The sequence below is a fragment of the Larimichthys crocea genome, chromosome XI, assembly GCF_000972845.2.
Source record: "Larimichthys crocea isolate SSNF chromosome XI, L_crocea_2.0, whole genome shotgun sequence".
In the NCBI taxonomy this organism is placed as follows: Eukaryota; Metazoa; Chordata; class Actinopteri; family Sciaenidae; genus Larimichthys; species Larimichthys crocea.
The window spans coordinates 9,538,091-9,561,286 of record NC_040021.1 but is presented as its reverse complement, the minus strand read 5'-3'; the positions used below and the strand labels follow the sequence as shown (position 1 = coordinate 9,561,286).

Here is a 23,196-nt window from a genome sequence, read left to right as displayed (position 1 = left end):
TTTAAGAAAACAGGAAGTGATTTTTGAAACAACAGGAAAGAGGTAACAGTGCAGTGGTTGAAATTGAGACATTCTGCAGTATGGCGCAATAGTGACCCCTTTCCTAGTCCTAAAGTAAGTCACCAAACAATACTGTGATTGTTGCAAAGGTATGCTACAAGAGAATGGAATCATTGATAAGTGCAAGTTCATGCAGGAACAATGAAATATTCATTATCATACTCCACACTGGTTGAATTATGGATATAGAGGCAGGAAAATAGAGATTTACAAACACTACATTCACAAACATATAGACAGATATGTACTGTAGCATTGCACATTCAATACAGACAGACAACAAATATCTTTTTACACTGACAAATGAATAAGCTGTAAAGTATTGTGTGCATACACACGAACACAATCTAATAGATAATTAGATTCAATTAGATGATTTAATTGACTCACTCAATTACATGTGCAAGCAGAGTGTCTAATTGAGATGTATGTTTGTGCGTATGATTGTGTACATAATTGTGCAGCTTTCTGTGCCTGTGTGTCTGACAGTAGCGTAATTCAGACCTTGATTTTTCTCCGGCTTTGGCAGCTCACGCTCGCTGTCGTTACAGCTGGAATCTCTCTGTGCAGCTGGTTCTGTAGTCTGAGGCTCAGTCTCTGGCAAACTCTCATCAGGGTGTTTAAATATGGGGATAGTGTTTTGTAAAAAATCCCAGGTTTTTCCCGTGTATAAAGACCTGAGAGGAAGTTCAAGAAATTATGATTGGTTAGAGGATACAGGGGATGACATTTGTTTGTTTGCTTATCTATTTACTCTTTCTAACTTTTGAGCAAGCAAACAAGCACTTATTTACAACCCGCTCTTACAACACAATGCCATGACTGCTCTGATATCATATGAAGTCTACTGTGTCTGTCTTAGCCTTGAATCTACTTTCATTTATGTACTGTCCCTCTATTTGCAATATAACAGACTGCAATTCTTACGTCAGCATCTCTCTCTCACTTGAGACTATAGTACACAATACAATCTTCTCTATACTTCAACACATCCTTTAAAAGGTTGTTTTTTTCTAAGGACAGGCAAGTATATTTGTGTAGTACAGTTCTTACAGAAAGGTATTTTAAAGTGCTTTACATAATACATAAAATCATTAAAATGATAATTATAATAACAGAGACCTTTTTAAAGGAAAGCCCCTTTAACCAAAATGCACTGAACATACTGACGAAACCAGTGAGGGATGGAGTTGGAGCAGGTCCCTGGCCTCCTTTCCAGGCCCGATTTATGGGTCATTTCAGTACACTGAAGCGCGCAGCATGGTGTGAAGCAGGGTAGTATACCAAAATCACTGAGCATCATTTTTATGTATGATTAGCAAGTGAAAAGTAGAGAGTTATTTTATAATATTTAAAGAACATCACTTTGTTATTTGTTTAAAAGGACCATTTTCCTGTCATTCTAATATACATGGCATGTAAAAATCTGACATGAAAAGCATTCCTGCTGCAGTTTGTGTCTCCTGAGCTGAAGTGCCAGCTCTCCCTGCTGTGTCCATTGGTTGAAATTATGTGCAGATTGTAAGTGAGAATAACGAACATACCTAGATTTCTTATGGTAACCAGGGGCCCTTAGTAACGAATGCAGTGCTGGTAGAACCATTATAGACGTAAACAGAAATCTTACATGGTTACATGTGACAAATTATTCGTATAATTGCTTTTTGTTTTTAAACAGTAGTGACTAATGTGAACAAAAATCCTGAGTATGTGCCTGTGTGTGTGTGTGTGTGTGAGTTTGTGCACAGACGACTGCAAACCCATGTGTCACGAATCAATCTGAAACACAAACACAGTCATGCTCAGCGCCTGTACATGTTGATAGATTCCCCAGGCGACACACTAACAGCAGCTAACCTGCTGAGCTATAGAGAATAACACTCCTCAGCTTCACTCCAAAACACTGTTGCCCCATTAAAGTTCCATCACTGACAAGCTGAGATTCTCCGCTCCACACTGCCTCTCCTCCCCCTTTATTACATATCTCCTTGTTTCCGTTTTGCACCTCAGTTATTTTTTTCCCAAAGTGTGACTTTCCATACTATTGTAGACAGATGCACTTCTCTGCATGACTGCATGGGTACTGTATACGTTATTTTTTAAATTATTTGTTGAAGTGTATAAGAGGGTGGATGATTTTTGCGTACATGTGGATTTGGATGATCTCAGAACTGTGCATCATTACAGTCCATAGTGTTTCTCTCTGGTAGAAAAGCCTAACAGGGCATCGAGGAGCACTGGGACAAAGCACTTGTGTGGTATGTTTAACAATCAAAGAATACATTTATTAATCAGAGCACTCATGGAAGAATGTGGCACTAGCAGAGCAATGCAAACTATTTAGGATTGATTTGGTGGCAAAATCAGCAGGGGGAGGTGCCTAGACACAAACTGTGTGCTCTTTCTCTCTAAATGAGCTTGAATATTGGTAGCAAAGGTAACACAAACATGCAGAAGACAAAGGTGCATAGGCTAATGAGCACTTACTTTATTGGACTAATTTCTGGGATCCAGCCGGTGAGTGTGTGAGTAAAGGTGAACTCACCCATCTCCCCACAGCCCTCTGGCAATACACTGAGAAACAAACACACAAAACAACAGACAACGGTGTAACAAACCAGAATCTCTATTCAAACCATCCTTAGTGACAGTGTTGCTAAATAAAACTTATGAGGTCCTGGTTTGAATAACTGCAGACAATATACCTTGTGTTGTAGTTTTGGCAACAGATGTCATTATCTCTCGTTTTTATTTCATTTTCTAAAAAGATATTAGTGTTTGTAAACTTTATACTAAAATGTTATACTGAAGAAACAAAATCAAATTGACTCTTATGGTTTGGGAAATTGGTGAATACAATGACCAGTTTATATGCAGTATGTCAACAAGCCAACAGAAGTGTTGACTTCACCAGTCTGTCTTTTTTTTCTACCGTCTGCGTGACTGGAGGTCAAGGATACAGGCACAGTCTGTGTTCTACATTTTGAAATATGTCCTACAGTATGTGTATTGCAGCAATTATCCCAGATTTTGAGTAGTGTGTGTGAGAGTATATATGTATCTTTAACACACAGTGTTTAGTTGAGACAGGTGGCTACAGCAGCTCTAATAGTGTTCTCTTGAGATCCAGTGGCCAACCTGTCTGGTCCACAGTCATGATACTATACCAGAGGAAGTAAAATCAATACAACATGATCAGTAACACCACTGTCCATACTCACTACAAAAAGCTACTCAACAGCAAAGAGAAGGGACTCTCAGATTCAGTTTTTCCCTTTTCTGGGGAGTCCCAGTAGACACCTGGACAAAGTTTTGTACTAGCTCAGTACAAAGAACTCTATATATGCTATAAACGCTATAAATGATTCACCAGAGAGAGTCTCTTTTGTTTCCCCGTCATGGATGAAACATTTATATCTCAATATCTGTGGATACTGGAACAGCCCCCTTTACAGTATATATGCCATGTTGCTCAACCACAGACACACATGCTGCCCGTCAGTCACCAAATACAACACAGCCTAAGGCAGAGATGAGGTCAACTGAAGGTCTGGCTAAGCAAAAGGCACTCTCTGTAGGTTGTGCAGGTGTGTGAGCTTTTAAAATGTTTAATTTACTTCTTTAGTTAGAACATGTACATATGTATTAGCCAGAAAATTTACTTCCTAAACCCTGATTTCCCCTTAACATTTTTCTTTATGTTAGGGGAAAGTGGAAGTGGAAATGTTCTAGGTGTATTGTTCGTTTTACTAATATTTCCAGCCTGTATACTTCTTTACTTTAAGCATGGTTAGTGTACAGTGTTAGTATAGGGTAAGTAGCATAGTGTGCAGTGTTATAGTGGTCTAATTAGTGTCAGGCTGCACAGTGGGTATATACTTGGAATAATGTTGAGTCTATTCTTAAGCCCTCTTACTTTAAATATAACAACTGTTTCCCAACTCCGTGGCACAGTCCAGAGATGCTTAAAGAGTTCCTGTTGGAATGTACAGTAGACTCACTTTGTGTTGGCCACTTTAATGAGAGCCTTAACCAACAACATTGGCCACAGCTCTGACTGACAGGTGGAGGCAGGGAGAAGCAGGTTGTTTTCTTCATCAAATGGCATGGAATCATCTACGGTTATCTTCCTCCAACAACCCTAAGAGCAAAAAAGGGAAGACACGGAGAGTAAAACTATGATGAGGAGTTTCTTTGACTAAGAAAACTTGAAGAAGAACAAATGTTTTACAAAAAAAACCACACAGAAAATTGCTCAGGAGTCAATGAGGGAATCAATAAAGAATCAGGTTAATAAGCAGTCAATAATGGCATTGGTATCAATAAAATTTGAAAAATTACCATCCCGACTTTGTCACTCTCTTCCTAGCAATGCTCAATATTTAAACACATATATTTTAATTATAATTTAATTACTAATTCTTAAACAAACCAAATAACAATACTGTTTAATAGGAGGTCACCTGCCAGATCAATTAATGGTCAGGATCACAGGTAATACCATATTTTAGTAGCAGTGAATTACTGTCAGCAAAATAACACTGATCAACACCTAATTAACCACTTAGGTAAAACAGGGCTCATTTGTGAATTTAAAAAAAAAGTGAATTCAGCTTGAAAGGGCATCATCTGACAGCATATTTCTAATAACCTGGATCTGATGGAATACTGATTTTTGCTGTGTGCATTCATAGACTATTTGGGCTTGCCTTCAAGCAGAGCAATAAAGTGGTGCTGGCAATGGCTGATCAGCTATCAGCCGTGTCATCCATACTCATTGTGTCATTGATGCATTTTCTGGTTGGCCACAGCTGACTGGTAACATCCAATCTCAAGTGGACGAGGCAGCAATCAAAACACTAACACATCTACTATAAAATAAAAAGATTTACCCTCAGGTATGACTCAGATAACGGTAAGCACTAATAATCAAAAGAGCATTTTTTTTACTAAAATAAAAAAATGTGTAACTCATCAGTTTAAAATCTCTGATCTATGGACTCATATTTTAGCACCTTTCCTTGCATTAGCCACCTTATGTTTCCATGTTAGCATCCTGTTTGGTGTCAGAGCTTGTTACATGCTATCTTCAGTGTGGTCTGTCTACTGGCCGTCTGGGCGAGTTTCACACATGCTTGTAAGAAAAAGCAGCACAAGCAGGTGATAATCTGAATGACTATTCACAGCTGTGCCTCTCCTTATCTAACAGAGCCGTGTGCACAAGAAATGCAAGTGTATCTAGAGTGCATTCCCTTTCTTCCTTGTTCTTCCACTTTCTTGTCAAATCGTCGCCCTGAGGAGGAGCTCGATGTGTTCACAGACGGGGTAAAATACAGTGCAAAAGGGCCAGTTAGAGGAGAGAGTAAGAAAGGGAGCAAGGGAGAGACAGAGTTGTAGGGCAGGAAAAAAAAAACAGGGTGAGAATGAGAAGAGGATGGATATTCACAGCGACGTGAAGGAGGAAACAGTTGGAACAAAGATCGGTGTAAAGAATCAGATGAGCAGGGGAGAATAGGAGTAGCCTATGAGCCGAAGCAGGGGAGGAAACAGGAAGAAGGGGTGGGGGTGGGGTCGGGTGCTTAATGCCATCTCAACAACCATCTGTTAGCGTGCTATGGTTGGCACGGGGACTGCTGCCTACAACCGTGTCATGCTTGTTTGTCAAGGCAAGAGTGTTACAGAACACTATCACTCAGTCTTTTTCACTCTCTCGCTGACCCACATTGCTGTGCTGGAAGAAGTTCCCTTTTCTGAGACGACACAATGATGTAGTGTCCACTACTTAGAGATCTGTGGCAAGCAACACACACTGGTGCTCACAGGCCAGTAACTTCAAGCTGCATCCCAATGCAATGACAACCTTTGTTTAGCGCCAAAGTCTGTCAAATCCTTACACATGATTAATATATATGACACAGCAATGCATAAAACCCTTCCAGGGTTGTTCCCGCTCTCATGGTCTTGCTAGGCGAGATAGCCAACTCGAGCCTTGTTCACTGAGAAGCAGCTGACTCCTGTTAAGCCTTATCTATTCATCAGGCCACACATGAAGCCCAGCCACTTTTGGCACAGCAGTAAGACTGATCGATTTGAGCTCTGTGTGAATAAGGATTTCTCATCCCTTACCCCCTTCAACCCTCAGTCCATCCCCATTCCCATCTCATTCCACTGAACAATATAACGCAGTCTGTGCCTCTAAATGGGTGTCTGTGTGTGACTCACCATCCAGTAGAGTTTGACCACGTATTTTCCATAGTTGTTAAAGAGTGGCACATGACCTTTCGCCACCTTACACAGCGAGTAGATGTGCTCCCAAGGTCTCCAACCATCTTGTTCTGTAGACGTGCAGTTATGCAGTGTCCAAACAATATAGATCTCACTAATGATCCATCTCATCAGCTTGACCGAAGATGGAGGAGAGAAAGGAGACAAAAGTAATCGTGAATCTAACAACTACCCACCAATCTTTAAATCTATTGGGTGAGTCATTAATTATCTCATATATCATTCATTAAATCAATATGGCATTGCATTACCCGAGACTAATTCATTTCTGCCAATCAAATGTCACCCTGTCTGACATCTGAATTACACTACCCAAGTGCTGATCGATACTGATTAGCAGAACGTGCAGCGCAGTGCTTCCATCTTCAATAGAAAAGGAGAAAACAACGGTTGAAAACGAACCTCACTGCAAATCAGATGATCATTGGGGGTGATCAGGTTAAAGGACGTTTGATTTTCAACAACAGCGAGACCCTGAAAGAAAGAAAAACACAAAACTCCACTCAGGTTGTTATACAGTGTGTTGTAGCATCTGTACATATCAGAATATTTCATTATGATAACACAGTGATCAACCGGATTTAGAATATGGCTGTAATACGTCACCTTTTTAAAAATGGACATGAATATTTCAACTACTTAATGTTTCTCTAGTCATCCCAGGACCTAAACTAGTTTAACCTGGCCATGATACTCCCAAGACTGTGTCTGTGATGAATATTCCAATACCAGGTTAATAGACTCTATGATGTTACTAATTAAACATGAATAAATAGATCAGGTGTTGGTGAGATGGATTACTTGTGGGTCAAGCAAGGTTGTTTTTTTCTCACATCATCACAGCAACCGTAAGCCGGAATCAAACTTCAAATTATTTCCGTCAATAACATCGTCTTTAGAAACACAGACTGGTATGGACTGATGAAGAGAGAGAGCGAGAGAGAGTTTCACAGTAAATCTGTTTCCTGCATCTGCATGGCTGATTGCTTTTGTGATTAGCCCATGTTCCTCTTGTATGAAATTAATGAAATGCTTTTGACATCTTGAGTGAAAAGGCAGTTTGTGACCTGGCAATGACTAATTCAAAAAGCAGGAAGCTTCCAGTAATTGCTCAATGCTGCACTGAGAAAGGGGTAACAGAAAAGTGGAGTGACGCAATTAAAACCTCACTGGAGGTGACTAGAGAGCAGATTTCCTTAACTACATTTCACACTGTGTGGTAAAGAAATACAGTTTGTCAATATATGCAATGGGTACAACCATCTACCGTATACGCATGTACATGTAGTCTATAGTAATCTAATCAACAAAAGGGTACAAGGAAGCAAACATTTTCTTGGAATTAGTTATGTTATCTGGCCAACAATCCAAAAATCCACATGTATTTACGTCACGGTGACATTGAGCTCTTGCGAAACTAAAACCACCAAATTTTTATTATGGTATCTGATCAGACCAAATGTTCTTTTGTAATTGTCATTTGTGGGTGACACGCAATGACTGTCACAGTTGCTACCCTATTAGAAACCACACCACTCCATATTGAAGCATGAATGTTACCTTGTTGGCAATAAACTCTGTAGGACGCTTCCAAGAATGCACTTTCAAAGATGGAGGCAGGGAAATTTTTCCCTCGGGGTCTTCAAAAAAAGGCTGCAGACGAAAAGAAGAAGAAAAGCAAATGAAGTGAACATGAAATACAATAAACATGTCAAATGTAACATTAGTTGTAAAGTAGATTTGAGGCCAACTATATACACATTCTTAATGAATAATCTATTCAAGTTAAAATCATCTTGTAATCCAGATTTACAGCATTGGGAGCCTTGCTCGTCTTTCCATCTTCAGGTCCTTTGTTTGAGTCCCATTTCTCCTTATTGACTTCTGCTTCGTTCCACTCGGGCCAAATGGGAAATCTGCATCTCCATACACCTCCTAAGCTCTCAGTGGAAGTGGTTACTAGGGATGCTGCTCTGAAATGATGACATACAGTTATTCACTTCATTTATTTGTCAATATTTGGCAGCAAAATGAGATTTAATGTAGAATAAAAACAACTGTAGGCAAAGGGGAGCTACACAAGGCAATAGATAGATAGATAGATAGATAGATAGATAGATAGATAGATAGAGAGAGAGATAGAGAGAGAGATAGAGAGAGAGATAGATAGATACCATATCCACTTTATTTTCATGATACGTAGCTAACGCGTGGTTGCTAACTACAGCTGGCCTTAATTAAAGCTAATTACGGACATTAACCGAACTCACTCCGTCTGTCGTTCGGGTAAAGAGACTTTACTGGAGGTAGAATCCTTTTTCTTCAGCTGTGTCTTGGACATGGCACTTGTGGCGTGATAAATCTGGAAGCTAAGTCACAAGTCAAGTAGCTTGTCGGAGGTGGGTTTGTTTGGTTATGTCTCTCTCTGTGCTCTTGAAAAGTTTACGCGTTGCTAAGCAACGGCCCTTTAACGTGGGCGGGGTCTGGGAGCGGTTGCGTCACTTGTTGCCATAGTGAGGGAAGGACAGATTTTCTTTTACATTAAGCCTCATATATTATCTCATACATAAGCTGATATATAATATTTTAAAAAAAAAAGAAAAAAAACATGTTTAATGGAAAAATATAGCCTCAACTTGTGCTGCAGAGTTGAATCAATGTCTTTAATCTTGATACATGTGTAACAGTAATAGCACCACAAAGACTGCATTTTCCTAAAGGCCATGGTATTAGATTGCATAGTATTACCTACCACTTACTTAAACACAAACAACAAGATTCACACTAAGAGATCTAAGCAGTACATCAGTATGATGTCAAGACTCTGAAATGCTTTAATGGCTTGCAGCATTGGCAATGAATGAGAGTTGCTGTAGCTTGCACACAACACGAGTTGACACGCCTCCATTACATTCCTGCTCTGGTAACAATTAGGTGTGTGGAAGAGCACGAGCTGTAGTGTTGTGAGCAGAGTCTGATGACTGTCACACACTGTTTGAGTAGAGTCACATGATCCTCTCTCTCACACTCACACAGTTCATACTGTTCACACATACAACTTTATCCATAGTCTTTGTGCTACGAGTTTCTTAGAAACTTAAAACTACAGGTAAATGTTTTTTGCAGGCATTAAATTAGCTTTTGTTTCAAAACAGAAACAACTTCACCAATGATGACTCAGCACCTAGACTATGTAGAATCTAGACTACTGAGGTTGTGAAAGAGTTTAAATTGTTACCTTTTAATTTGGCTGACTAATATTTAGGCTTGCTTTCGACGATATACTGGTGATGACGCTCTCTTTCTTCGAGTGCAGAATTTATCACTGTAGTTCTGCTGTTGCAAGGCAATACCAAGAACCTGCAATTGCCCGCTTTTATTATCAGTATGGTAGGAGGAAGTGTGAGAATAATCCCAGCTCAGCAGACATGATCCAACAGGTCGATGTGCAAGTGAAAAAAATTTTTTTATCATCTTATTTTGCTTGTTTGCTTGAGAAAATGAACCATAAAATCCAAACACAAAGTCAAAATACTGTGCTTTAAGTATATGATGCAATTACAAATGCATTTGTAGCATGTTTTTACATATATAAATAAATTACATCAGCACATTTAATCAATAAGACAGATAAATACATTTGATCAAATAGTCTAATCACTAGTAGACATCAGAAAACTGTTAAAATGTTTATTCTATTTTGGTCTTATAAATTTTAAGTTGTTTTTTTTCCACATGTAAACTGCATGTTAAAAAATCCTCCATATTACAAGTGAACATTTTAACAAATTACCATCCCTATGTACAAGAGAGTATAGTCTTCTGTCAGATTCAGTTTTTATGATAGCTCACCAGTTGTATAATGAACAACCCAACACATTATAAAAAATACATACTGTAAATCAGATCTACATTTTCATACCAGTGGAGAGATAATCAAAAAAAATTCTGTATCTTATATAGTACCCTTAGAGTTTTTTCTCTGGAATGCTGTATTGTATACATCTGTGTCCTTATAACGTTTGAGTGAACAACAAAAAGTATCCCTCTATTTAAGATAACAAAACTGTATTATGGCACATCATTTCCGAAAAAATATGGCATAAAGACAACACTTCATGACAGAAATATGTAATATGATAACACTTTGACATTTGCTTACTTTTTACACAGTAGTCAAAAGACGAGCTGGAAACACGAACTGAGCGTGCTGTAAAAATAACGTTGAAGGGGAATCATCTATGTGAACGGCTAATACGTTAGAAACACGGAACAATAAAGTGTCTTGTTTCACAGTTAAATATTGAATAACAAGGATATTGAGAGAGAACAGACCAAAGTGACAGAAATTGAGAGGGTACAGCTCGAGTTTGTGTTTAGTCCAGGGCAACAGGGGGAGCACCAAGGTTGAGGTCTGGTAGGCCTTCATACACAGTCAGGGTAATATGCAGTGAGACAAACACAATAATACAGATCCTGTGCTTTAGAGGTGTCAGAAAGAAAGATGACAGCCTGCCTGGTAGGAACACTGACAACATCGAGATAAAATTGGGCTTCTATTCTGGCCTTAGGGAAAGCTACAATGAGAAACTTGGATGTGCAGGTCGAAAGAACATCAGTGCAGGGAGACGATCCTAGAGCTTGGAAGACCCAAAATATTCATATTCCTCTGAGAGTAGAGGGCTGAAAGCCACAGGCTGCGTGAACAGGTTGGACCCTGCCAAAGGGAGGCGAATGGCTAATGTGAATGGACTGAGTGTTAGCAGCAGCCTGACTTGCTCTCAGCAGCCACAGTCTCCTTGTCTAGTTTGATCCGGTCTCCGTTGCTCTCCTCGTATGGCAAACCTTTGTCGTTAGCCAGGATATTTTCTACCAGGAAACGTGCTGCCTCGTCCACGTTGATGTTGTCCTAGGAAAATAAAGACAGTACGTCAGAGGGGTGATAAGGTATTGCTTTTGAAAAAAATGCAGATTTACACCTTAGTGACAGTGTAGTTGTTTTCCTTGCTGTAGCAAACTACATCTTATAGCAGGAATCACAGGCCTTTGTGCCCCTTTTAAAAATTTGGAAGTCTTTAAATGAACCAGGCTTTTAAAGCAAAAGCTGGGAAACAGACACGGTTTCCAGAGAGCCAATCCGAGGCCATAAGAGACGAGGTAAAACAATAGGCATTTGCTTTTGTTCCTCAAACAGTGGTTTGAAGAGGTGATGAATATTAATGTGATTTCTCCATGCTTTACAGTAACAAAAGATGTTTAGTAAGAGGGCTGGGCATCAAACCGATGTTTAGTTGAAATATATTCAGGTAACAAAAGTCAAGTATTAAATCAGAAAAGAAAATCTATTATTAGTCATTGACTACATCATAGCAAAGGTTGATTAGGACCAGCCCCAAACCTAACAACACATATCTTACAATGGTTATGTCCTATTCTCCTGTGACACCTTTTTGGGTTTACAGTTTTAGAAAGAGAAAGAGAAAGTAAGTCATTGACAGAATCCCAATTATACATATAGTAGGGAAATACCAGCACATGACAGGCACATAAAACACCAACGTGTCATTCCACGAAATAGCCACACACACACACTTCACATGACGCAGCATGTGACACAGCTGCAGGACCTAAGGTTGCTTGGGATGCGTTTGTAATGTTTATTCTGGCTGCCAAAACACAAAAAGTCCTCAACAAAGGAGGTATCAAGATGTCTTTAACAAAAGAACATTACAAATGTGTCTGTGAGAGTCTTCTGGCTTGTTGACCTTTTCTTAGAAGGGCGTTTGAAACAGACGCAAATGTAACAGGGGAAAAGGGGGGAGGTGAGGGGAGCACAGTAGGTGGCTCATTGTTAAGAAGAAGAACATTTGACTGGCTGTGATTCAAGCACTCAGACACACCTGCATCTATCAAAAGGGAGTAATCCCATGAGCTGGCACATGCAGACAACTGCAGCCTTTTGTTTGTGTCAGCCTCATGCTCTCACACTGTTACCTGCTGATTAGTCTGACATTATTTAATGGATAATTCTGAAACATTAAATACAGTTCATTTAAAATACTTTCTGTATGGCAGATTTGTACCGGAGTACTTCCTCTATCACTGCAGACCAACAATCAGATTTGTTTTTAGCCTTTACATGAATGAACTTGTCTCTTATAAGAATTTTTTGCTGAAGTGAGAGGCAGCCAAAAGAATTTCACTTCACCAAATTCTATTCATGAAATAAAGCGCACACATATACAGAGGAAAAAACACACACAAACTCAGTAACACTAATCAAAGTTGAGGAGAAACACTACACAACATTATCTTTTAGAGCCCTTCCCACTCTAACCCTCACAGCTCTGGGATGAAACATCAATCATTGTCATGTGATACCTTATCACACTAGCTGTCCAACAACTCTTTTCACTGGTTGGAGAGATACATTTCTATGGAGGTTGTGCATGAATGACAAAAGACAAAGACAAAACAAAAGACAGCAGGATGAAAAAAAAAAGTTTTCACAAATTTCCCAACTGTTTATTTTGTCAAAGTTTCAGATATTGAAGAAATATTGGAGCCTTATTCTAGTCTCTGTTTTGGGGATTTTGCATCAAACGTGTTAATGTGAACAACTGTTGAGTAAGTAGGCAAGAGATTAACAAAATTAATTAGCAAACGACTATTTCACAATCGCCACAGTGTAACCAGTGCATTTACACCACTTTGAACAGACTTAGCTTCCCCGCTGGATAAGATCTGATGGCGGACTTCCTGTCTGCCATGAGAAGTGAAGAAGCCTTTCAGTAAAACACGAAAATGTCTTCACAATAAAAGTCTAGTTGCTCCTCTTATTATGACTGATTCAGAAGCCCTTATCACATCTGATTTGCCACAAATACAAGTCACATTCATATGTAAAATAAGATTAGAAGCTATTACCAGTCATGTTTGGACCATGACTCAAGGAGCTTTAAAAGAAGTATGTATTCGCATGATGCAAAATATCTATTAATATGAGCTTTTAATTTGGAAATTTCATTCTGCTCAACCCGGGTTTAAAAGTAACAAAAACATAAACATCAGGAAAAGAATATTTAAAAAAAGAAGACAGTTAGAAATGTATATAAAAGCACATGGATCTAGTTTATATATGTTCCACTAAAAGCTTCTCGGTCTGATGTATTGATCTCTCACCTTAGCTGAGGTTTCAAACCAGCCCAGAAAGCCAGTCTCTTTGCAGAAATTGTCCATTAGGGCTGTGTTGTTGGAGCTCTCTTTCTTCTGGTCGCATTTATTGGCGAGCAGCACTGAGGGGATTGGGTTGCCATTAGCCAGCTTCACCTTGCTGTCCAAGTCATGCTTCCATTTAGATACTGCCTCAAACGTGGATCCCCTCGTCACGTCGAACACCACGAATGCCCCCACGGCCTCTTTGTAGTACACTCGCGTCATGTTCCCAAATCGTTCCTGACCTGGGGGATAGGAAAAAGAATTGAGGAATATTTGCATTTTTAAGAAGCAGCTAGAGGAATAATAGGGTTTTGGGATTTGTGGAAAATTTAAATAAAAAATGTGGCGGAGCTGAAGGAGAAAGAATGATGCAGACAGAGGTGGTTCTGATTTAACCTACCTTTCCTTCACAGAGTAATGTGCCATAATATAAGCCCATTCTCTGGAGTCAGTCTGAGAAAATTTGGGGTGATATTTCACAAAGGCAAAGCAGGAGAATTACCAGCAGGATATTGGGTGTCACTAATCCGAGTAGGATTCTAACACACAAATGGACTGGACTAGGGGTTGTTTGATACTTCTCATATAATCTACTGATATATCATATCAATTCATTAAAAGGTTAATCAGCAAGTGAAGATATTATTGTTGTTTTTTTGTTGTTGTTTTTTTAGATGCCACCACATCATGAAAAATGACAGATAGATCTAAGGTTTAATAATAGTCATAACAAATTAAAATGTTCATACATTACTGCACATTTTAAATGAAACCCTAAAAGAGGAAATACACCTTCAAGTCAGCCCACATTAGCATAACGGCACAGAACCATACGGCACAGAACAATAACATATTGGGGGGAAGTGAATCTATGATGAGCCGTTTAACTAGTAACACTTGGCCGACATCGCACTTCAAAGAATACCTATCTGATCAAAAGATGCCTTGATTTCTGCCTCAGATCAGTTTATCTACAAATATAATTACATGAAGCGATTGGGCGCCACCGTGATTTTCTGTATCCTCCTTATTGTCAAGAAGTCCCATGAGAAAAACAAAACTAACAATGTGGTAATCCACGTCGCAAACTTCCCCAGCTTGTGTTTATGAAGATAAATATACTTTCAGTTTCAATGAAGACTCAATAATCTCCTGAAACAGCTGGTCTATGGCACTGTGGAATAAGCCATTTCAGGCTTTGGCTACAGAGAAAACACTTGTTAGTGGGATTAATTAATTTGGGATTTGAACACAACTATGGCCACTTAAAAATGCATCCAAAGCACTTTAGTTGGTAACTAAAAAATAAGCCCTGTGACTGGGCTCTGATGCTCACTCTTACTCCAAGCTTAGCCAGGTGTGTCGATGCTGCCTGCAGGTACAGGAACAAGTACAAGCATAAACATGCTGTAAATGTGATCATAATCTTTGATTTAGATAGACCTGATTGTAAATGCAAGATGAAAATCAAAAGAATTTATGGTTAAAAAAAAACAAACATCTACTAGATGTTCAGACGGAACAACAGATGCGACAAAAGCAGTTCACATCAAGTCAGATGGAAGATTATGGTTGGTTTTTACTCTCCTTAGACAGCAGCAGTGTTTTTTCTTCACATTAAAACACACAGACACACACACACACACACACACACACACGTCCACATATGGTTCCTGTTTTTGAGCTTGTTTATACCAATATCAGTTATACAGTGACTCACCATCCTTAACAGGGCAAGTCAGTTAAACTACTGAGGTGTATGCATGTGCAAACGTATTCGGTTTCTTTCTAGTGCTAACCATATTGTGCCTTTCATGCACCTGCTCATTTAACTTCCTTTTTTAGATTCAGTAGCAGCAATGATATCCTGCTTCTCCTGACTTAAAAAAGGTGGCATTTGACGGATTTAGCACATTTTTGTTACACCGCTCCAGTTTAAGAAAGCCTACAGGGCAAGTGTAATTGTACTTGTACCGTATCAGACATGTTAACTGTCAACACGAGCTCAAGTTACAAAACAAATGAACCAAGAAAAGGATTGAGGAAGTGTGAGCACAGCTTCTCCCGGCATACTTTCACTTTACTAAAAGGTACTCGCCCAACCATGCAAGGAACTGGAGTGGCGTGGCGCAGTGCGGGTGTGAGCGAGAGAGTGAATACACTGTGGGGCCCACAGGCCTGACGGTAATTGCTCATAATTGAGAGTCTAATTTTAGCGGATATAACCCCAGGTGAATTCACCAGAGACACGACACAGTGGGATAAAGAGCTGATAGACTGAAATAAGGCTGTCATTTCCAGGCCTTGCAGAACTCATACATCCGGCAGAGTGGAGTTAAAGGCAGGATATAGAAAGATATCACATTTTTCATATGTATTCTACTGCAGGGTCTGAATGAGCCCACCATAATGTTTATTCAGAATGGAGAGACTGCCCAGTACCATTAACGACAGAGGCAAATATTTTTAGCTGTAGCAGCAGAAATTTGTCAAAGAGCTACAAAAACCCCACAGTATGCCATATATTTATTCAGCTAAATCGAATAAACCTAATCTTGTCACTAATGAACAGACCCTTTATTATTTACTGACCTTAATAACACCCCAAAAATAATTGTGCTAAAGTGATAACATGGAGCAGCGATGGTATATTATGCCTCTTCGACTAGGAACTGGTTTGCATATAGTGCTGAACTGCAAGGTTGCCCAGCACACTCCAAAGAAGCATCATCATTTATTCTAGGAACTGTTGGACATGAACATACTGTTCATAAACACTGACCAGGCATTCAGTCATTATCTACATTTAACAGTTCACTTGATTTTCTGACACGTCCAGTCCTGCTGGGTCGATGTCTACGCACAGCCTGTGTCAGGTTGCCTCACCCCTCCTGGGAAAGGACTGGATGTAGAAGACTCATACGGGGAGGATTATCTCAGTCAATATCACTGATTTCCATTGCACACATACACATCTGAGTATTATAGGCTGTAATGAGTTTTGGGGGGTATTGATGAAGTACTGTAGTTGCATGTGGAAGTCACTAACATTAAATGACTGCAAATCCCATGATGCATGACCTTTCAAGTGTCATAAGTAAGTCCTGATAATCATTCTACTGCATTTAATAAACCCAGTCCTGTTGCTGAAGAACAACATGAAGAGTACTACTACTGCTTCACTTCATTGAATGACCTCAGTGTGCATTATGCTGATGGTGGATAAGACTGGTGGATAGTCTAAATTTGTGAGCCCACAAAAACTAAAGACAGAAATTATGTGTAAAAACAGAGTACAGTTTTTTTTTTTTTAAAAGAGGCTAAATAATTTCCTAAAACAGCTTGGCACTGCAGTTTTACGAATTATTACTCAATGGGAGTAATTAATATATGTAATGCATGCAATTAATAAGTCTAGTCCAACTCCATCTACTCTGTAGATCTTGTTCTTTTACAGCATGTCTTGTCTTCACAGCACTTGAATTGGAGAGTCTCTTTTGTAAACATTTGAAGAACTCAGTAGAGGTCAGAAATCAGGGACTCTATCAAAGTTCTGGGTCAACAGATGTAAATTAATCAGTAAATATCAATTAAATGGCATTTGTACTTTTTCTGGTATATTCTGTTTCTTGATCCTACAAAAGAAATGCATGTCTGTTTCTAAATAAAAGGATAAGTAAAATTATACTTAAACATTAATGAAGGTCATGCGCTGCCTACCCAATCAGCAGATAACACAGGGGTGGAATGAGCTGTATGAACAATGGAGTATTTACACACTGAATGCCACAGAGGAGCATGAGACTGCAGAGAGAGAACAAAGACGTGTGCTGCTGCGTCAAACGCTCAACATGCCTGCGAACTAAAGAGAAGTACTTCTAAATCTGCGTGTAAAGAAACACTGCAAACTATTGTGAAATACCAAAAGGCTTTAAACAAGGACATTTCAGTTCGGTCTACCACGCTCGTGAGTACTGATGCATCACTGACCCTCAAGTACAATTCTGGAAATGAACACGTGAAATCTTCCGTAATCTGCAGTTACAAAACTACTTGATGAAAAAGAAAGTGTTTAGTTCCAGCCACTGTATCATCTCTGTTTGTTGTGTGGGAGAAATAGAAATAAGAAAAAAAAGTCTCATCATTATCCATAGCCCTAGCAACCCCAGTTTCCTCTACGGTCGTACATATTGCTATCCTGTGGGTGGGTTACCATAGAAACTGTCCAAGCCAGACATGGCAGTAGCAACAGCAGCAGTCTCCATCTATTGTTAGGAGGCAACTGGCTGTGAAACTTCCCCACACGTCCTCCCCCAAACAACTAAAAAAAACAAAAGGCAACATGGGATCCAGCCATTAAGGTAGTCTTGTGCACAAGCTTTAAAAAAAAAGAGAGACTCTGAACAAACACATGACTGGCACATTTAAATTCCACCAAGCAGCATGTGAGAAGTGACTTACTACAGCTTACTACGGCCTTTAGCACTGAACAGAATCTGAACTGAGGGAAAATCCCCAACCGTTAGCGGTATTACCCTTATTTCCCCTTCACCTTTAACTGGAGAGTTAGTGGGGCCTGATCAGCATAAAGCTTTGGCACAAGGTTATAAGAATTTAGTTTTAATCTCTATTATTTGTTGTAGAGTACATGTGACCAATTTTAACTATTCTTAGGAAACTGCAACAATCCAAAACAGGAAGGGGGAAGTTCCTAGCTCTCAATCACAATATATATAGATAATATAACTGTAGCAGGGTTAGCAAGGATATAAAAAAAAGTGCCAAAATGAGAGTGTAGAAATGATAAACATAAAAAGATTTTGTGATATTGAAGAGATGCTGTCAGAGTCGAGTGAAGTCAGCAAGAAACTGTAGTGTAAAGACTGTTACTTGAAAAGCAGTGAATATAAAGGAAGACGTAGCAGGAACGAAACTACTGAGGAGCTTCTCCATTTACATCGTTGTCAAATTAAAGGAAAACCCCAATAAATGAGTGGAGAAACATAATGGAACAAGTATGAAACTCATGTATACGCTATAACCTTTGGAGTCACCAGATCTCAACACATTGGAGTGAAATGAGGGAATATCTTTCAGAAGAATGCTGCTATCACTTATGTTGGCTTTTCCTTGAATATCTTGGCTTTCCTTTGAGTTGTCACCCATCTCTATACTGTGTTTTGTTATTTGTGGTTCACTCTGTGCTCTTTGCAAACATTAACCTTTCCTCTTTCAATGGGTGTACCGTTTGCTCGTCACACTGTGTGCTTGAAAAGGTCTCAGCATCACCTTTAGTTTGCACAGTTCTAATTACCAAATGGAGATAAATTGATTGGCTGTGATTAGGTTTTGATCCGTGGTTGCCAACCCCAATTGAAACAATTAGATGATTTGTCTATTTAATGATCGACAGGAAATTAATTTGCAATAAGTCAGACAATTAATCAATCTTTTATGTAATTTTTCATGCAAACATTACCTAGTTTACTTTCCTCATTTGTGAGCATATGGCATCTTCTTTCTCCTATGTGACAATAAATTGAGCATCATTAGTTTTTGGAGTGTTAGTGAGGCAAACATGCAATTTGATGAGGTCACCTTTGGTGCTGGGAAGGTGTGAGTGGAATTTTTTTTTTTTTACTTTTGCTCAATATTAATAGACCAAACTATGAACTGATCAGATTAACTAAAACCGAAAAGAACTGGTCATTTCAGGAGTGCAGTCATTTCCAACGTTGCTTCATTTGAAGGATTTTCAGAAGCCTAAAGGGGTAAAAGTATCCTGTACAAACAAATGTTAGACAAAGGGCAGAAGAAATAAATACAACTTTGTGTAAGACATTTTTTTCCCCCTCTTCTCATCCCTTTGATTATCTTGTGACCCTTCATATTTATCTTGCGACCACTTGGGGAAAGGGAGTTCGTCAGGTTAGAGTCAGGGGTCGATGTAAAGGAAAGGTTTTCCTGACAGCACTGCAGGTTAGTTCTGTGATGGAAACCACTCCATATATCCTGTTAATGTGTGCCCTCCTGCTCCTACAGGAATGTTCGGTCCTACATGGTGCAGGTTTTTCTGTACTACATGCCATAGTGGTAATCATCCTGTCCAGTGGCTTAGATAAATCCAGGAGAGAGTAGCAATTCTGGGTGAAAAGGGGGTGGGCAAGCCGCATGCTTCACACTGACTTCCATGGTGCCCCCATCTTGTACAAGCCTCTGATTACTATCATTCCTCCCAGACTGTAATTATTATTAAGGTTGGAAAAAGACAACGCAACTCTGAAGTTGCTCTCAGTGTTGCCAAGATAATTCCTCCTTCTTTTCTGCACGATTAAATGGCTTAATGGCTGGTCTTAATGACTTGGCAAATATACCTCAAGCTTTCACTCTTTCACACCCACGTTTGGTTACTTATTTTATCCTCGGAGTGTCCTCAGGCCAGGACTTGGTGTAGGTGTGAATAATGAGGTTTAGTATCTGTGTCATCTAACCTCAAACTTTCTTTCTGGTCAGTGTGTGTGCGCACTGAAATAGTTCTATTTCACCCAATATGTGAAAGTGTGTATCCATGTCTCTATGAATGCTGTCAGTCTATCTCAGGGTGTGCATGTGTGTGTGTGTGTGTGTGTGTATGTGTCAGTGTTTTATTTACCCTCACAGATCCTGTGATCGAGTGCAGTCTGGCTGTGACAGGCAGACGGCCTTCCCTGGCACTCAGTCACAGATGCCCCTGCACACTGAGCTCCTGCTGCCAGGGCCCAAGTGACAGAGGGGGGAACATAGACCACGCTGCCAATCAGTCTCAGACATACCCCCAACCCCATGCCCTCCACGTACACACACACCCGCCTGTCCGCTCCCTTTCTGTCACTGCTGTAAGCAATGGAAAAAATATAAAAACAGCAGTCTTCTAACCATCTGTCCTGATCTGTCTCAGCATATGAGGACTGTTTGATTGAGGGAGAGGATGGACCTGCACAGCCATGACGCCGTTCAACACATGAATAGAACATATCTAGGAGGCACAGCGATTCTGTTTTTAAGACAGAAATGTGAAAATATCCGGTGACAATAAGTCAGATCTTGTATACTTGTGAACTGTATGCATACATTGGACCTGACCTACAGCAGGTGACTTTCAAGGTAGAAGCGTAATCTCATGGACTGTTCGGGCAATAAAACACTAACTACGACTTCTGGCCGAGAGTGTCTGAACAGCATGTACTAGAAACAATCTCTGCTCTCTGTGGTGCAGTGCTAAATCACTTGCACATGGTGATTTTCAAGCACCATGAATATTCTGGAAAAACTTTGTTTACCCATCTGCACAACAGTCAGCTCCAGCCCTATATTCTCTCGTGTTCCCGAACAGTGTTACACGTCATTTAAACACAGAAAAAAATCCTTTAGACAAGCTCTTTTCTTCATGATTAACTACTCCTCCCATGCAGGCAATACAGCTTTGTAACCTGTCAAGTTGAAATAATGTCATTTAGAGCTGCATAACTAAATAACTGGCCCAAACTAAGGCCGCAGAGAGAAGAAAGATGAAGAAAAAAAAAAAGTCATGTGATCTCATTACGTCAAACATAAAATGTGACCATGCAGTTTCATATCCACAAACCCTAAAGTCAGATGTCTTTTCACTGATGAACATACTTCAGATCCGACGTGAAACGTTGAAGGGATTCAATGAGACATCACAGACACCCCTCACCCAACCAACCCAACACACCCCTCATTCAGCTGGAGCTGAGCTCGTGTCTGTCAGCCCAGTCCAGTCAGCTGCCGATTTAAAAGTGAGGTCATCTTTGTCACCTGTCCTATCAAGCATGTCAGTCACCCTCAGACTCACTGCTTACAGTGAGATATTTCATGTGCCCGGAGTTGGAAGCAGGGCTGCCTGCATGTGAGAAACTTTTATTTACACTGCTCTGATTTCTCTCGGCTTTGCTTGCTCGCTTACACAAGCTGTTGGAATGCACAGGTTAGTGTGTGTGTGTGTGTGTGTGTGTGTGCTAAAGTTACTGAAGTTTACTGTAATCACATGAGACGGTTTGAAGAATATCACAGTGACAGTGCATTATGAACAGCATGAACTGAAAAGAGAAAGGCCGGGGAAGTCACTTATTAACCTGTAAACACAGTTTCACTCCCATGAGAAAAATATTATTATGGTGAGGTTTGGTAGAGGAGGAGGAGGAGGAGATGGGAGGGGAGGGGAAGGGGGCGCTCAGTCGGTAATAACAACGTGACCTACATTCCTCTGACAATTATGAGCTGTCCTAATCATAAAGTGGAAAAAAAAAAAAAAAGACAACCAGCATGACATGATCAACCGGTCTTTGTTGCTGGAATTCCCTTCTGCTTTTGTGACTTCGTAGATTTCACACCATAGGACTCTTTAAAACTTGGTGAATATTAAAAAGGACCAAACAAACAAACAAACAAAAAAAGTTGACTTTGTCTCCAAACTTAACTTCTTCACACTTCTTCACAAAACGAGCGTCTCCTTACCTGCGATGTCCCACAGCTGTAACCTGACCAGCGTCTTGCTGTCCCAGTTGATAACTTTCAGTGCAAAGTCGACCCCGATCGTCGCCCTGTAGTGCTGCGAGAAAAGCTGGTGCACATAGCGTTTGATGATGCTGGTTTTCCCGACGCCTAATTCCCCGATAACCAGGACTTTGAACAAATACTCCTTACACTCAGACACCGAGCCCCCGGCCATGCTGAGACTGACACGGACTACTTTTCTCTGAACTCTAGACAGCTTCTGCTTTCTGGCTCATGTAGGCTTCCTGCTGCTGCTGCTGTTGTTGCTGTGGACTGGGCTGGTCAGAGAGCTGAGGGCCAGATGCAACAGAAATTATATCAGTCTCCCCCCTTTTCTCCTTCTCCTCCTCCTTCTCCTCCTCCTGATGCCGCTCAGCAATCACCTGATAAGTCACAGGACCCGGAAATGTTAAGGAAACTTGATGTATGAGCCAAGGTTCCTCGTGTCACCGCGTTTACAGTAAGTCTTTTCATGTTTACACTCATCTGGTGGTCTCCATTTAAGCTGTCAAGTAACCATCAAAGCACAGACACACACTGGGAGTTTTTTTTTCAGGCATGATTGGATTTTTTTTACATAAAACAAGTAGGCCTATGATAAAAAGAGGAAAAAAAGAGAATTTAAAGATCCCTTCCTAACATAAGGTTTGTTTCTTATGAGAAAAACTCCAATTAAGTAGTTAAAAACTATCCGAAAAGTTCAGAATCTTTCATATTTATCATTTTAAAAGTTTAACTAACAGACACGAGACACTGAAAAAGTTTATTCTTCACAATTTTCCACATCTCACATGTGTAAGATAGCGTACACATGTGTATTATTGACCTAGTATTGGCTCCAAATTTAGTTGACACATCATAAAATCCTGCTACTACATACACGTATTAAACTGAGTTTTGAGATGAGCTCAGAAAAAAACTTTCCACCTTCGGCTGATGAATGTGAAAATATCCTCCTCCTGCTGAACTCTACACGGAGGAGCTCAAACATCCAAGTGAAGTAACAATAAGCAAAGCACATTCTTAGGTAGACTTTATAATTTTGCTTGACATGCCTTGAAAACCTCTCAAGGATCC

General features: G+C 39.9%; 2 protein-coding genes across 5 annotated transcripts in view; both read right to left on the bottom strand.

Moving 5' to 3' along the window:
* The window catches only part of adgb (androglobin), a 35,843-nt gene extending 27,028 nt beyond the window's left edge, over window positions 1-8,815 (bottom strand). For 2 of the 4 annotated variants that reach the window (XM_027284598.1, XM_027284599.1), the window contains exons 1-9: window positions 8,616-8,813; window positions 8,159-8,318; window positions 7,906-7,998; window positions 6,748-6,819; window positions 6,283-6,459; window positions 4,062-4,201; window positions 2,766-2,786; window positions 2,548-2,634; window positions 565-737 (exon numbers count right to left, since the gene is read on the bottom strand). In XM_027284598.1, coding sequence (XP_027140399.1) covers window positions 565-737; window positions 2,548-2,634; window positions 2,766-2,786; window positions 4,062-4,201; window positions 6,283-6,459; window positions 6,748-6,819; window positions 7,906-7,998; window positions 8,159-8,318; window positions 8,616-8,686 — 994 coding nt within the window. In that variant the 5' untranslated portion in view covers window positions 8,687-8,813. Of the gene's footprint in view, window positions 1-564; window positions 738-2,547; window positions 2,635-2,765; window positions 2,787-4,061; window positions 4,202-6,282; window positions 6,460-6,747; window positions 6,820-7,905; window positions 7,999-8,158; window positions 8,319-8,615 lie in introns of all 4 variants that reach the window. The other 2 variants (XM_027284600.1, XM_019254956.2) reach the window with 2 other exon arrangements.
* A 678-nt stretch (window positions 8,816-9,493) lies between these two features.
* On the bottom strand, window positions 9,494-22,443 carry rab32a (RAB32a, member RAS oncogene family). Its single transcript, XM_010749943.3, has 3 exons — window positions 22,081-22,443; window positions 13,528-13,805; window positions 9,494-11,254 (listed from the first exon to the last, which is right to left on the bottom strand). The coding sequence occupies exons 1-3, from the start codon at window positions 22,292-22,294 to the stop codon at window positions 11,105-11,107; spliced, it is 642 nt and encodes a 213-aa protein (XP_010748245.1). The 5' UTR covers window positions 22,295-22,443; the 3' UTR covers window positions 9,494-11,104.
* Between the last annotated feature and the right edge of the window lie 753 nt (window positions 22,444-23,196).